This window comes from Echiichthys vipera (genome assembly GCF_963691815.1).
Source record: "Echiichthys vipera genome assembly, chromosome: 16".
Lineage (NCBI taxonomy): Eukaryota > Metazoa > Chordata > Actinopteri > Perciformes > Trachinidae > Echiichthys > Echiichthys vipera.
The window spans coordinates 9,708,245-9,722,714 of NC_139841.1; the positions used below are offsets into that span (position 1 = coordinate 9,708,245).

The 14,470-nt window shown below is 38.3% G+C and overlaps 1 protein-coding gene across 1 annotated transcript; it reads left to right on the forward strand.

The window, feature by feature from the left end:
• The first annotated feature begins 1,950 nt into the window (after positions 1-1,950).
• LOC310959060 (transmembrane protein 230-like) lies at positions 1,951-14,120 on the forward strand. The gene is made up of 4 exons (XM_083930269.1): positions 1,951-2,069; positions 6,334-6,447; positions 8,469-8,591; positions 13,229-14,120. Exons 2-4 carry the CDS (start codon positions 6,346-6,348, stop codon positions 13,367-13,369), a joined length of 366 nt encoding a protein of 121 aa, XP_083786395.1. The 5' UTR covers positions 1,951-2,069; positions 6,334-6,345; the 3' UTR covers positions 13,370-14,120.
• Positions 14,121-14,470: the final 350 nt, after the last annotated feature.

Genomic DNA, 14,470 nt, shown 5'->3' on the forward strand with positions numbered 1-14,470 from the left:
GTTCAGTTTAATCCCAACAACATGGAGGACAGAACTAGGACGGACTATCAGTCTATCCACCCATCCATGCTTTCATTAAGCATACCTGTGCATCTTAGTAGTAATGACCAATGTATGCTGAGGAAGGCATCTGGCCCGAAATGTTTGTGTGGCAACTGAATATATCAGTAAAATATATCAGAGTGATGACCTCATCTTTATTCATTTTCTGCTTTATGGAAATGTGTTGACAGTGGGGCCTTAAACACATACAAGATAATATGGTAAAAATCACAAACTACCTCTATGATGCTGCATTCACTTATCAGATCAAGAAGTGTAAGATATAAGATTATGGAGATTCCGTACAGACCAAAGGCAGCATTATATGTTTTCTATCACAGAGCTTAAAAATACAACAGAGTTTGTGTGGGTTTGATGAGAGTCGTCCTTTCTTCTGCACAAATTGAGTTGTCGCAGCACAAGGAATCTGGTGGATATACTGAATAAATGTATTTTCGGACAATAACAGCTCTTTGAAACCCCTTACTGTAACAAAAGCATTAGTAATAGTATCAGCGATCAAACCCCATGTGAGTTTTACATTAATAATGTGACTGACATGACATGACAGGCAATCCACTTTGTAGAAAGAAAAAAACTGAAGGATGTTTTTTCTGAAAGTACAAACAACTGCTGAGCCAATCAGCAAATAGACTGGAATGTGATTACAGAGAAGAGTATGAGAGATAAAAGAGAGATTACAGTAAAATAATAGGTATGAAGCTATAGTGGATTGGTACTTTAACAAAAATAAATATAGAATTGACAAACCAAATAACATACAGAGAATAGATGTCATAGAACTATCTTTTATCATCTCGGTTGATAGTAAGTCAGAATGGAAAAAGAACATAAATAAACTACTTTAGAGTAGTTTATTATTTAAATGTACTATGTGGTATCAGATCAGTGCATAGCCTCATTACTCGCTGTTGCCGACACCAGCGTTTTAGGCAGTATCAGAGGCATTCACAGCACTGGTATTGGTATCCTAATAACACTAAATATAATTAGTCAAAATTATTGCAGTTTTGGAATGAAGTATTTGATAAGCAACTAATCATAAATTGTTGATATAATGTAACAATGTTTAATTACTGTACTGAACTACAGCTTTGAGTTAGGGTTACCATTTTATTATCATTTATATTTGTACTCCACTACTGTGTTCAGAATTAAATAAATACATATCCTATCCATTTGATAGGTACTCTTGTATAAAATAATAAAGTTATGTTAACGTTATGTTCGGCTTTATGAGGAGTTGTTATGGCCTACTGTAGATGAAACTACCATACCGTCTATACATGAATTAAAAGTAGCCCCACATCGACCTGGTGAAATATTAAATTACTTTTTCATTATCATTATCAATAATAATCCAATAATGGCCAACCAAACCAATAATACAATAAAATAGAAGGAGTGACTGAGGCTATTCTTCTAAAAAAAAAATGTGGTGTACTTTTAAGGAGGTGACATGTAGAATAAATGTCTTTACCTCCACATTACACTGTGGGATATTGAAGGACAACGTTCTGTGAACTTCTTTATTTTTAACTTGTAAATTCTTTCAAAGTTGTCATAGTACAATGAGCAATCCTTTACCATACAACAGACAACCATGAAATAATAAACACATCAAGCAGAATGGGGAGGAAATAAACAAATAGCATCAAAAGACATGAAGAAATAATAAATAATAATAATAATTAATTAGATTTAAAAAACTAAGGTGTTCTAGTGGTTTTCTCCGCGTTTCAGTTCCTCCATAAAGTTACAGAGTTCACAGCATTCTTCCTCTCCGTTACTTTGAGTGAGAAAAAAACTGACACGGCTCCAACTTTCTGGGAACTTCAACAGGACACCAAACAGGATAAGATTGCTGTGCGCATGCGCAAAGCTGCGAAAATACGGAAGCTGACGTAGAGATTTCCATCAATGAAAACAATGCAGATGCGTCACCGTAGAGGAGCAGTCTGCGCGAGGGCTCCACACTGCAGGCGTTAGTTACACCTCACGTGAAGGTAAGAGGGGAACGAGCTGAAGAAACGAGCCTTACATTTACACAGTTTCGTACGTCAGGACATGTTAGCTAGCTTTTGATAGCGCCGCTCCTAAGAAGCTAATGCTGCAGCTAATTAAGTGTTTATTAGACATAAACAACCAAAGCAGGTCAACTCGCTCAGCAATGAACGTGTACATTTGTATTTGTTGAACAAAAGCTTCAGTTACATAATGTTCTCAATGCACAGAGGCGACCTATTTATTCTTGGCAGTGATTAGCCACATGCAACAGCGATTTAACCTGGAGTACTATAAGTTACTTTGGATGTTTTACAGCCTCTACAACTTAATGTGGCGACACAGTATGGTACATTTGCAGGAAGGAAAAACAAATATACACGTTAGGCTACACCTTATTACATACAATTATATACACCAGAGTCTTCAACGTTTTTAGGCCAAGGACCCCCTAGCTGAGAGAGAGACACGAAGCAGGTGTTGTGCCGTATTCAGCACCCCTGCCGTGAAATGCACCCCCTCGCATTATAGGTGATGTTCTGGATTAGAAGGCTGATTTTTCGACCTATAAGAGTAATATATATATATATATATATATATATATATATATATATATATATATATATATATATACAGGTAACCCACAACGGTCAGAATATTGGTTACTTACAGTCTTTAAACTATTTTAAAGAGTTTAGCGAACACAAAACAACACCTTTTTGTATGTTCTGTGGAAATAAACTGCAGCCATAATTATAAAATGAATGAAATGGATCTTTTGAGCAAGTTGAATGTATTTGACTTGGTTTTTCCTAAATATAATCAGCTTTTCTTGCAATTCATAGGTTCAAAAGTGTGTGCTTTTAATGTGGTTACTTGTATATAAACTACTCCTATAGGTCGTAACAACAGCCTTCTGATCCAGAATATCACCTAGAATGCGAGGGGGTGCATTTCACGGCAGGGGTGCTGAATACGGCACAACACAGGGACCCCCTACTACAAACATATTAGTATTAAACTAAAAATAGTATTAAACTGAGTTGCATATTAAATTAGGCCTTACAGCAAGGGCGGCCTAAAGCCTGTCGCTACACACATCTTTTTATCTAGCATAAGTAGTATCTAATAGATATTACAATGTTTATTATTGACGTATTCACACATTTATACATCATATGTTAATGTTAAAAAATTTTTGGAAGGCACATTGAATCCTTCAGCTCACCTTGCCTATAAGCCAATAAGACTATCCTCAAGGTTGTGTAAATGTCTTTATTTATTTTTTCACAAATTTATCTTTGCTAGTAATACGTTACATTCATGTGTTCATGTATATTTTCAGATGTAATTTTGAAAAACAAAACAAAAAAACGTTAGAAAGATTATGAAACAATTTGGCGATCCCCATGCAGTAACGGTGAGGACCCCCTGGCGTTCCAGGACCCCCTGTTAAAGATCTCTATTACACATGTCATTCACAAAGAATACAGTGGTGAACTAGAATGTTAAGCAACATAAATATTAAAAAAATCCCATGTATCATGCATTAAACATGTTTTAACTGTACTAGAGTAGCAGGATTTACATGCATGCGACAAGTCCTAATTCCCTCGGTACAGCCCCATCCTGCTAAGAAGAAGTTTTGAATAATACATGTATCTTCATATACAAAGCATGCAAATGGTAAATGTTACAAAGTGCGGACCAATGACAAACAGAAACATATCAAATGCAGAAATACAGGACACGGTGACTCACTGAATGCTTTGATGAGCATGAAGATGATGTCATCAGAATTGGATCCGCTTCATTAGCCAAGGAATTCTATATCTGATACAGGGAATCATTTACGTCACGCCTTTCTTTATATACATTAGTTGGGTGGATATGACAGTAATACACACTGTATACAGTGTGCTTGGATTATATTTGACATTGATTATATTTACAAGTAAAAACACGTCATTTAAACTCTTCAATATACCATTTACAGGTACAGTGGATGCTTTGTGTTACAGGGTTATTGCACAGGGTTTGTTCCTGTGACTGGTGCTAAGTGTTCATCATAGTAACAGCCTGGTTGTTTTGGTGTACAGTGTTTTGTAGTGCTTACCATAGGGGACACTTTGTGATGCAGGGTTCGCAGTGATGTTTCCTGCCTGTTTCCTGACTCTGGAGGTGTACAAATCCTGAATTTGCCACCAGTGATTTTTCTTTTTCTTCAACTCTCCGTTTTAGTCTGTTCCAGTCCTGTTTGGTGGTTGATCCAAACTGTGTGCAGAGAACAGAGAGAATAATTGTGGTGTTAAAATTTGATCAGCAGCTCCTGAGGCAGGTTGAAGTATATTTTTCATGATGGTGTCCATGTTAGATGCCCACTTTAGGTCCTGGGAATTAGCAGATCCCAGAAACCACTGCAGCAGACATGGAGCTGTTCAATATGGTGAGTATGGAGTGGTTTTTCAGGAATGCCCTGTTACAATGCTGTCTGCTCGCCACTGAGCTAGAGAGGTTGGGCTTAAGGGCGTGCTGGTCTTATTGATCCGGCGACCCCCTGGTCACAAGCTCGCTTCTCTAACCTTTAGGCCACCTCTCCTCTAAAGTCCGCTGTCATCCCCATAGCTTTTATCGCGGTCAGCTTTAGGTTGTTCTGACCGCACCAAAGGGCCCACTTTCTTCAACCTCTCGACCTGTATGCAGTCACCATTGTGTGTAAATGAGGCTGAAGACTGTTGTCGTCTGCAAATTTCAGAAGGGTCTCGTGAGGTGTAGAGGGAGAAGAGCAGTGGGGAGAGGACACATCCCTGGGGTGGCCACAGGTGCCGATAATCAGGGTGCTGGATGTGATTTTCTCAAGCCTAACCTTCTGCCTCCAGCAGCCTGTCAGTTTGTAATCCACTGACAGATGTGAGTGAGCTAGGTGAGCTTGGAGTGGAGGACTTCTGGGCTATTGGTGTTAAATGCCACAAACAGGACTGTTGCATAAATGTCAAGGGGTTGTCGGATGTAGTGCAGTCCCGTGTTGACTTACATCAGTCCCCACAGTATTGACCACAGGTTTAGCATGTTTTCCTTCTTCCCGTAAAGCCAATTGTACATGTATGGGAGATTTTGTTGGACAGTGCTCTCTGCCAGCATCATCAACAATTACTTAGGGAATACTGCTTGTTTAGCTGAAGAATGCTGTTCTTCAGCAAAACAACCTTGTGGAAAGGTATTTGCACAAAACGTTCTGATGAATACTCCCACATATGGGTAGTTTTAGCTCTCATTCAAAGCTGCTGGTGTTTTTCCTCAGGTGATATAGGGACATCCAGAAATGGTCTTGTAAACACTTTCCTCTATTTTTGCTACATCCACAGTATTCTCTTTTGTAGTAAGTGCTGTGACTTCACAACATAACCTAGAGCTTTCCTCATCAGAGAAGCTTTGCGGCAAGCTGATGTGACAGCTGCCAGCACAATAACAGAATGTTTCTGAAAGCTCCTCAATACTCTGTTCCTGCAGGAACAACAGTTTTTATTCAGGGGTTTAGTCTCCCGTGGGGGGCTCAAGTGCAAGTGTTCGGAGCTAAAATCTCCAACAATAACAAAACTTATGCCTTGAGGAAGATCAGATCACATGTAGTCACACTTCTCTGAGTCCCCCATGTGGAGATCAGTGTTGGGGTAATTTTCTTGTTTCTTACTCTGTTTGTGAGTGGATGCCACACGGATGAAGCGGTGATAATCTGTTAAATCTATGAGTAAACCGTCTTGTAATGCTGATTAGTGGTTGTGAAATAAATACAAAAAGTAGTTATCATTCAGTCCTTATTCTAGGCAGGCTTTGTGGAAAAACAGAAGGATCCAAAGCCGAAACACTAAGTGGGCTGCATACATCTCATTTTACTAATAAATAGACTAGAGACAGTGACCTTGCCCTTGTTTCAACAGTGAAAGTAAATATTGGAAATGCTGGAAAAGTTGTGTCAGACACTGAATGAAAAGGTCGGTTCTGCGTTTACATTTTTGAACAGAAATGACACTGGAAATGAAAGGAGGAGATGAGCATCATTTGCTTACAAACCTCTCAGTCGGATGAACATTTTCACTCTGGTCACCTTTTACAGAGTATACTTTTAATGTTTAAAGAAACTCATATAAGAAGGGTTGTGTGTTAATATAAGTTTTGAGACAGTATACATTTGTCTAACATGAGATTTCTGGATGTAGCTGGCCTATGTAATTTAAATCCATGGGCCGTGTGTGTCTTTCCAAACAGCTATATGTTCTAATGAAGGCGACTAGAAGCAATATGTTGGGTGCTGGAATATCCAACAACAAGGTCAAGTATTCAAGGCTGGCTGCTGATGACGACGGTTACATAGACTTACAGGTGAGGGAGTTGTTCTTCTTCTCTACAAACCTGACTTTATCTTTGCTAACTTCATACTATAGTCTGCATGGTTTCCCCACAATCCCTCCAACTAGGGCTGTGCGGCATGTCTAAAATTTTTATCACAGTATAATTTGAAGCATAGACGGAAATGGTATTATGTCACAGTATATTTAAAGTACAAGTTTGAGGGTCTTGTTTCTTACCTCAGTGTTTTTCTTTTCATGCTACTTGATACTTCTACTCCACCACAGTTCAGTGGGATATATTCCAAGTTTTACTCCACTACATTTATCTGATAACTTCAGTTACAAATTCAGTTACCAATTAAGATTTTTACTTCAGACTGATATACTGTACGCTTGTTGCAGAGTAAACACACAGGCTTCACAGTGACAGTTATAAACACTCGGAGAGCTGCAGTTTTTGGCACTTCCGTATTGGATCAACCAAGAAGTCATGGTGGGGGCTTGGCTTCTCCTCAAAGGGCCAGTAAATATCCCCTTGTGGGCTGGATCTGCACACGTTGTGTGGTTACATCAGAGCTGCTCTGCTGGTTACACGGTCAAAATCCATATGGTAGTGCAAATTCCTACCGATGTACTCTCTATACCATTTATACCGTACACCTCTACCTCCAACATTTTGGAGTAACAGATGTTTGGTGCTTGACTTATTGGAACTTCACATATCGGATACTTCCAAGCATCATCTCTTCAGGAATGAGTTTCCGACCGATACTGATACCTATATTTGAGGATTATAAACATGTTTTTTTTAACGCTTCTGTGCCGTTATTGGTTATGTTTTCCAGATCGTCATCATTGTGTTGAATGTGATATCTCAGGAACCCCTGGAGGAAATTTATTCAAATGTGGCATAAATGTCCACTTGGATTCAAGGATGATCTGATAAGATTTTGAAGGCCAAGTTCACTGTGACCTAAATAAACACATTTTATGCCCTCACTCAAGAATTCCTACACTTATCATTGCATATCTTGGGGTGGTATCAAGGTATTACAGTATACCTGGGTATTTAAGTTGTTTTTATTAAACTGATAGAGATGCTGTATTTAGGCAGGGTTACTGTCATTGTATTGCAAGCCAGCGAGTCAACTTGACTCCCTGCTGGGAGCATCAGGGAGCTTAAGTATTTTAAAGATGTTTTTTAAACTAAAATTTGTTATTCAAGTAGTTAGGACTGATACGTTCCCTCAAGTAACTCGATTACTAAAAAACATTTATGCATTTGATTAATTACTTAATTCAATGTACATATAGAAGATGGATGTTACTTACAGTCGCACAATGGGCTTACACTGTGGATACCACAACCATGGTGGACAATTGCTGCTAAGAAGACATAATCACTAGCTGCAGTTCTACAAGTAGTGAACTCCTTTAAGGAATAACTCAGTCCGTAGGTTATGCATAATGTTTGCGGCGCTCATTTGTCAGTAAATAAATGCGTTCCTCAGGTCTGAGTTCCTGTGTCTTGCTTGCCACGTTCTGATTAAAGTGACAGGGTTTCGGTCCAGGCTCACCAAATTGTGCACATACCTTTATGTACGGCATGAAATTTCAGGAAGGTATGAAAAAGTAGATACCACCCTGGTCTAATCTGATGTCTGATGCTGCTCTATGGGTTGTTCAGGAGACTGGTAATTAGTAAACCTTTTTCTACCACAGGCAGTTAATGTGAGATAAATTCCAATGAATGACTTAATGGTAATGTGACAAAATCTTCTGTGATTATACCAGAGAAGATATGAGTTGCTGCCTGCAAAATAACAAGTGTGATAAACTTTTTGTTTTGTTTCTTTAGAGGATTATTTTGTTTTGATTTAAGCTGAAATAATTATAATACTGAAATAATAATTATGAACGTAAAGTCTGTACCTTTTAAGATATATATATATATATATATATATATGTATATATGTATATATAACTATAATGATATAAAAGACAACTTGAGACAACTAAATGTCTTGTATTTTGTCCAAAATCGCTTTGCAGTTCAAGAAAAGCCCGCCAAAGGTCCCATACAAGGCGATTGCACTGGCAATATTCCTGTTTTTGATTGGCTCCTTATTGATAATCTTCGGAGCTCTTCTTCTGTCAGAAACCATAAAGGTGGAGGTGAGTCTGTTCAGTTAATGTAATAAAAGCTGTATGACTGACATGTTACATGGATGGGTCTCAGGTACAGATTTTGTCTGGAGTCAGTAGAGTTGGACTGTGTCTGTGTGTGTGTGTCCTCCCCAGTATATACATTTAAATACAATGTCTTTTTCTTTTGCCAAAGAGCTTATTGTGAAGCGTGTCACATTCTCCCATAGTAATGTTTGTGTTCCTTAAAACACCGTAAATACCCTGTCAGGCTTGTTCTCCTGGAAATCCATTTGTGACCAAAATATTTATGTCTGTGTTGCCTGCCTCCTGTTTGTTCTGAGTGTAATTTCTGCCTGAAAGATATATCTATTTTTATGTTGCTTCATTTTGTGGACTAGAGAAGCATTTTATTTACGTTTTTGTTTTTATGCGTTCAAAATGTGTTTCAAAACACCCCTGAAGGCAGTTTAATTAATCAAGTCTGGATGCATCTTGATGCTAAAAGAATGGTTTAACATGTTTGGAGATGCACTTCCTTGGTGAGAATTAGATAAGATTGTTACCACTCTTATATCCATAAACTTAATATCAAGCTATGGCTAGAAGCTGCTTAGCTTAGCTTAGCATAAATGCTGGAATCAGGGGGGAAATAGGTAGTCTGGCTCCGTCCAAAGGTATCAAAATCTACCAACCAGTACCACAAAAGCTCACATATTAAGACATTAAATCTCATTTGTTACCAAAACCTGTACACATCTAAAGAGGATTATCTGGGGATTATGTTCCCGCTTGGCCAGGCAAGACTGTGGAACTCTCTGTCTATTGAGATCAGACTCACAACAACCTTCTTTTAAATCCCTTCTTAAATCTTTCTTTTGTAGGAAAGTGTTAATGTATATTTAATATGTTGCTAGGTTTTATCATCACTCCTTGGCCTTTATATATAGATATGTATATTTATTTTAAAATGTATTTCACCCTACAGTGTTTGTTATTATTATTATAGACAATAATCTCCTGTTTTTTCTTGAAAGCACCTTCTAACCTTGTGAAGAAAAGTGCTATAGAAATGAAGTGTATTGTTCTAAATTATCTTCTCATCAAACTCTAGGTAAGAAAGTGACATAAAAACATGTCACTAGAATAATTGTTTTCTCTTTGCCATCAAGATGATTGTGTTCATATATTTTTTTTTTTAAAGAAATCATAAATGTACAATACCTAAAATCCTTATCCCTCATTTCTTAGGGTCCACTCCTCCATCTTCCCTCTCCTTCTCCCTCCTATGTGCCTTCACCTCCACACTCTCACATTGACCTCGACCCTCCTTACAGTCCTAGACTCCACTCATAAAGAGTACATTTCAGCTGGGAATGGACAAGTAGAGAAGTCTAAGGGAATATTTATATAGAAAATTTTATATTATACTATACTATATATGGCTGTTGACTCCCTAATTATCTGTCACATTTTTAATCTGTAGTCTTCCACTATTTTCTGGCTAATGCCCCTTTCCCCCTAATTTAGTATGTAAGTTGCTCCATTGCTTTTAATTGTCCTATAAGGTTCCTCCACTTCTCTGTAGTCACAAAAATTATTTTTGCTATCTTTAATATTCTTAATAGGTACGCACTCCAGCTTCCACCCTTCCCCTGGAGATTTTCCCAAGTCGATTAAACTCATCAGTGACACAAATGTCCAGTTTAATCACAGGTATAATTTCTCTGCTCATCTTTTGCCAATATACTTTTACGACAGGACAGTTCCAACAAAATATGGCTATAGTCTGAATGGTTTCCCAACACTCCCTCCAACATTTTGGAGTAAAAGATGTTTGGTACTTGACTTATCATAACTTAATGTATCTGACACTTCCAAACGCATAATCTCCATGACTGAGTTTCAGTACTGATATCTATATTTGAGGATTATAGTCCAAGTTTTTTATGTCTTTGGGTTGTCCATCCATCCGTACCATTGTTGTGAATGGAACCCTATGGAGGGATTTTATTCAAATTTGGCACAAATATCCACTTCGGCTCAATGATGAAGTGATTAAATGTTGGTGGTCAAAGGTCAAGATCACTGTGTTTTCTTTGTATTTCACACAAATATCTAATAGGATAAAATTATGAAGTGATTGACACCGTGACATAATGTCAACGCCATAACTCAGGAACAGAAAGGGAGACATTTGGTCAGATACCGACATGGTGACACATATCTTGGAACTGTGGTGACTGTATAGATCTTCTAGTTGGGAATGAAGCATCCATGTTTCGCCAAAAATATACACTTAATTCCTTGTATTAAAGCCTTCACTACATATATTGAGACTGGACAGTTTGGATGTAAACTGCAACTTGACACGTTGGCGGAGGCACACAGCTGCAAAGGGGTATTTCTGCTTTAATTTCTGGAACTATCTGATCAAAGAATACGTCAACAAGACAGTGAATCTGAGCAGACTTTCAAAGCCAGCTTTCGGTACTTGACAGTTTTCAACACTTGGTGCTACAGTATGAAAACATTTCAGTACCAGTATCAGTCAGTACCAAAAAAGTATTGCGGTGTGATACACACATCTAGAGAGCCAACACAGCCTCCAGAATGTCAACGCATGCAGTGATTAAAACATTAACATTATGTTAGTTAATCTTGTTTTTAAATAGCTGTAATTGAACTGTTGTTATGGCATTTTAGTGGCAGTTTTCTGCTGCACTCTTGCCTTTCCCCGCCATGATAGTGTTTGAATATAACTAATGATTTTGATTTGTTTTCCTTTGGAGTGCCAACTTTCATAGATCCCCTGCTGTGGTTTGTGCTTACTAAAATTATGACTCCATGTGGGAGATATAACGGCGTCTACACATATTATATTTGTGATAATCAGTTGGAGGTTACTGTGAATATTTTTTCCAGTCTGCAGATTGTATTTGCGGAAAATGGGATCCGACATGAAGGCAGCAACAGAGTATTTGAGCCGTCTACTTGCCAATTAGCCCACGCGAGTTGAAATAGAATGTCTAATACCACACATTACACAAGGTTCAAGCTATGGACAAAAGAAAAAATGGGATGTAGGCAGGTTCTATTGCAAAATGCCTTTGGATTTTGGTGCTGAAAGAATGTGGTTTAGTTGATTTTTCAGGAGGTTTCAACTATAGTCAGTGAGTGTGTGTTTTGGTGGTGATTGGAGCTTTGTTATGGTGTTCAGCAAACAGCAACTCGCAAGCAGTGAAGCTCAGAAAATCATTTTATTTGGACCAAATGAATTGATTGGTCTTTTATCAGAAATATATGAGAATTGAATATTGATGAGCTTCAACACCTGGTGGATTTCTTTTACACTTTGGTGTGCCATACGCTTATTAGGAGCATTTTAAGATTACAAAAGAAAAGTGCCAGAAAGGTGAGAATTGCTTTAAATTACGACTTTTGATTCCCCGCATTATATTAGCATTTTGAATAGGTAGTTAGAGTAAAGTGAAAGCCTTGTTTCAACAAGGGCTTCATTTTCCTTTAATTTGCCACTGCAACATTCAACCGTGTTCAGAAGTTCTTTTCATCGCTGAAGACCTTGATGTAGCTCCAGTACAACAATACACACACGCACGCACGCACACACACACACACACACACACACGCACACACGCACGCACGCACGCACGCACGCACGCACGCACGCACGCACGCACGCACGCACGCACACACTGGTGTAAATAGTGTACACATGGTAATTTTGGGGGGTGGAGTATTCCTTTTAATCTGAAGTATCTGGATTAAAAAATACAAAAAGACAATGAGGCTATTCTCCATTAAAAGAAAGAAAGATGATAATAGAAAAACAATACTGACACAAGGTCCACTCACTAGCTTTTTCCAGAGCTTTCCTCTGCACAACCTGGTCTTCATTAGTGGATGGAGTTTGCTCAGTTTTCACCTATTGGACCTCAGTCAGGTGATGACAACCGGGCCATCTCCATGACAACTGAGCAGACTCTAATGAAGATGATGAAGGCCGTAAGATGCTCTGAAAAAAAAACAGTAAGAAAATTCTGTCAAGCTTTAATGTGGGGGATTTGACTCAAACCACCTCACACACATCCCAATATATACTGTACATGGTATAGACGAACATGATGTTTAAAATGAAATGCTTACAACAATATGATAACCAGTGCCAAAGACATTAAGGGGACTCCAGTAACTCAGTGCACAAGACTGCCATCTGGTGTTGAAATGAAACACTTCACTTGGAGTTGATAAGGACTGCCTGTGCCCTCCTGGTGGTTAGCTTCCCTTTATGTGAAACGACTAATGATTAACATGAAACCAGATCTCACACAGATGAAGTCATCACGTCTGCGTGCCTCCTGCACACTCTTTTCATTTGGAGCATGTTCATGTGGATGTTGGCAGGCAACAGAGATAAGCATGTTAAAGCCTGATGAGTACATTAAAGACTGTGTGATGCTTCTCTCCAGCTTCTCATTACCAAGTATGGTTCTCGTAAAGGTGTGTCAGATCTGCACCTAAAGTAGATCAATGGTTCCCAAGCTGTTAAATACAAAGACATGTCTACTTGTAACAACACTCCCCCCCCCCATCACAGGTTCTCACCCCCGAACTCCATTTCCTTTTCTCCTTTGTTATGTTTTTAGCATCCAGACCGCACCATTCCTGTCATCATTATAGGGCTACTGGTTTTCCTTCCTGGGTTTTACCATTTGAGAATCGCCTACTACGCCGCTAAGGGTTACCGGGGTTACTCCTATGACGACATCCCGGATTTTGGTGATTGAGCCACAGGACAGCTGCTGATTGGTGGAGAATCCCCTCCTTTTCCCCACACTCTGTAGCCTGATACTGTTGCCTGCTGTTTACTTTGAGTCTCTGAATGTATGGAGCAAAAAAGGCAAAACTTCATCACTGTTCTGCCATGGAGACTTTTGCTGATTTTTATGATTCTGTGTTGTTTATTCGATGCTATGTATTGTATTATCTTCCACAGAAAAGCTCGATGAATCTTAGAGGCTTCATATACTCAACTTTAATAATCAAATGAACCAAAACATGTAATGAGTAGAGGACCTGTCGATTGCAACAGTAATTCAACATGGGGCTGTTTTCCAGTACCCGTCACTCATTCCAGAAATGATTGCAAACCTTGGATGAGTGGTCTAACATTTTCGGAAACTACACAGATGCCTTTAACTAACTACTGCCTCGAGGGTCCATGATCTGGATGACTGAGAGTCTTTGTGTTCTTTGCACAGTTACACAGCTGTTTCATAGCCTCTTATATCTTAAACAAATATTTATTTGTGTCTGTAGTCTTTATGCTTTTATGCAAAGCTCTGGGGGCTATATTTCTCCTTTGAAGTACTATCCAAAGATCTATTACTTTGTCAAAGTACTGTATATTTTTGACTGAAATGTATTACTTTCTGAATTAAGTATTGCTCTTTGTGCATATACATTTGGTTTTGAATATCAAAGAAATGCTGTATTTTTACATAAATGTTCTTGATAAAAAATAAATAAAAGTAGAACTCTGATATAGAACGATTGTGACTGAGACTCCTGATTGCAGTTATTCATTTCATGTTTTTATTTATAAAGACAATGCACATGAATCAACATTACTGTAAATATGACGTGAGTGTTAGTGAGTGTTAGTCAGCTGGCTAATTTTCAACTGTAGTCATTTGGTTTTAGACCAGAACAATTGGAAAGAGAAAGACAGGTTCAAATTGTACAGTAACAAGACACCAGACAGATAGAAACGGCAATAAAATGAGCATTTTCAATAGAATCCATGTAGAGCAACACTTAACATTAGTGCAGTACTACATCAACAATAAAACACAAAGCAACAAAACAGCCAAGAAAGGTTGATGTGC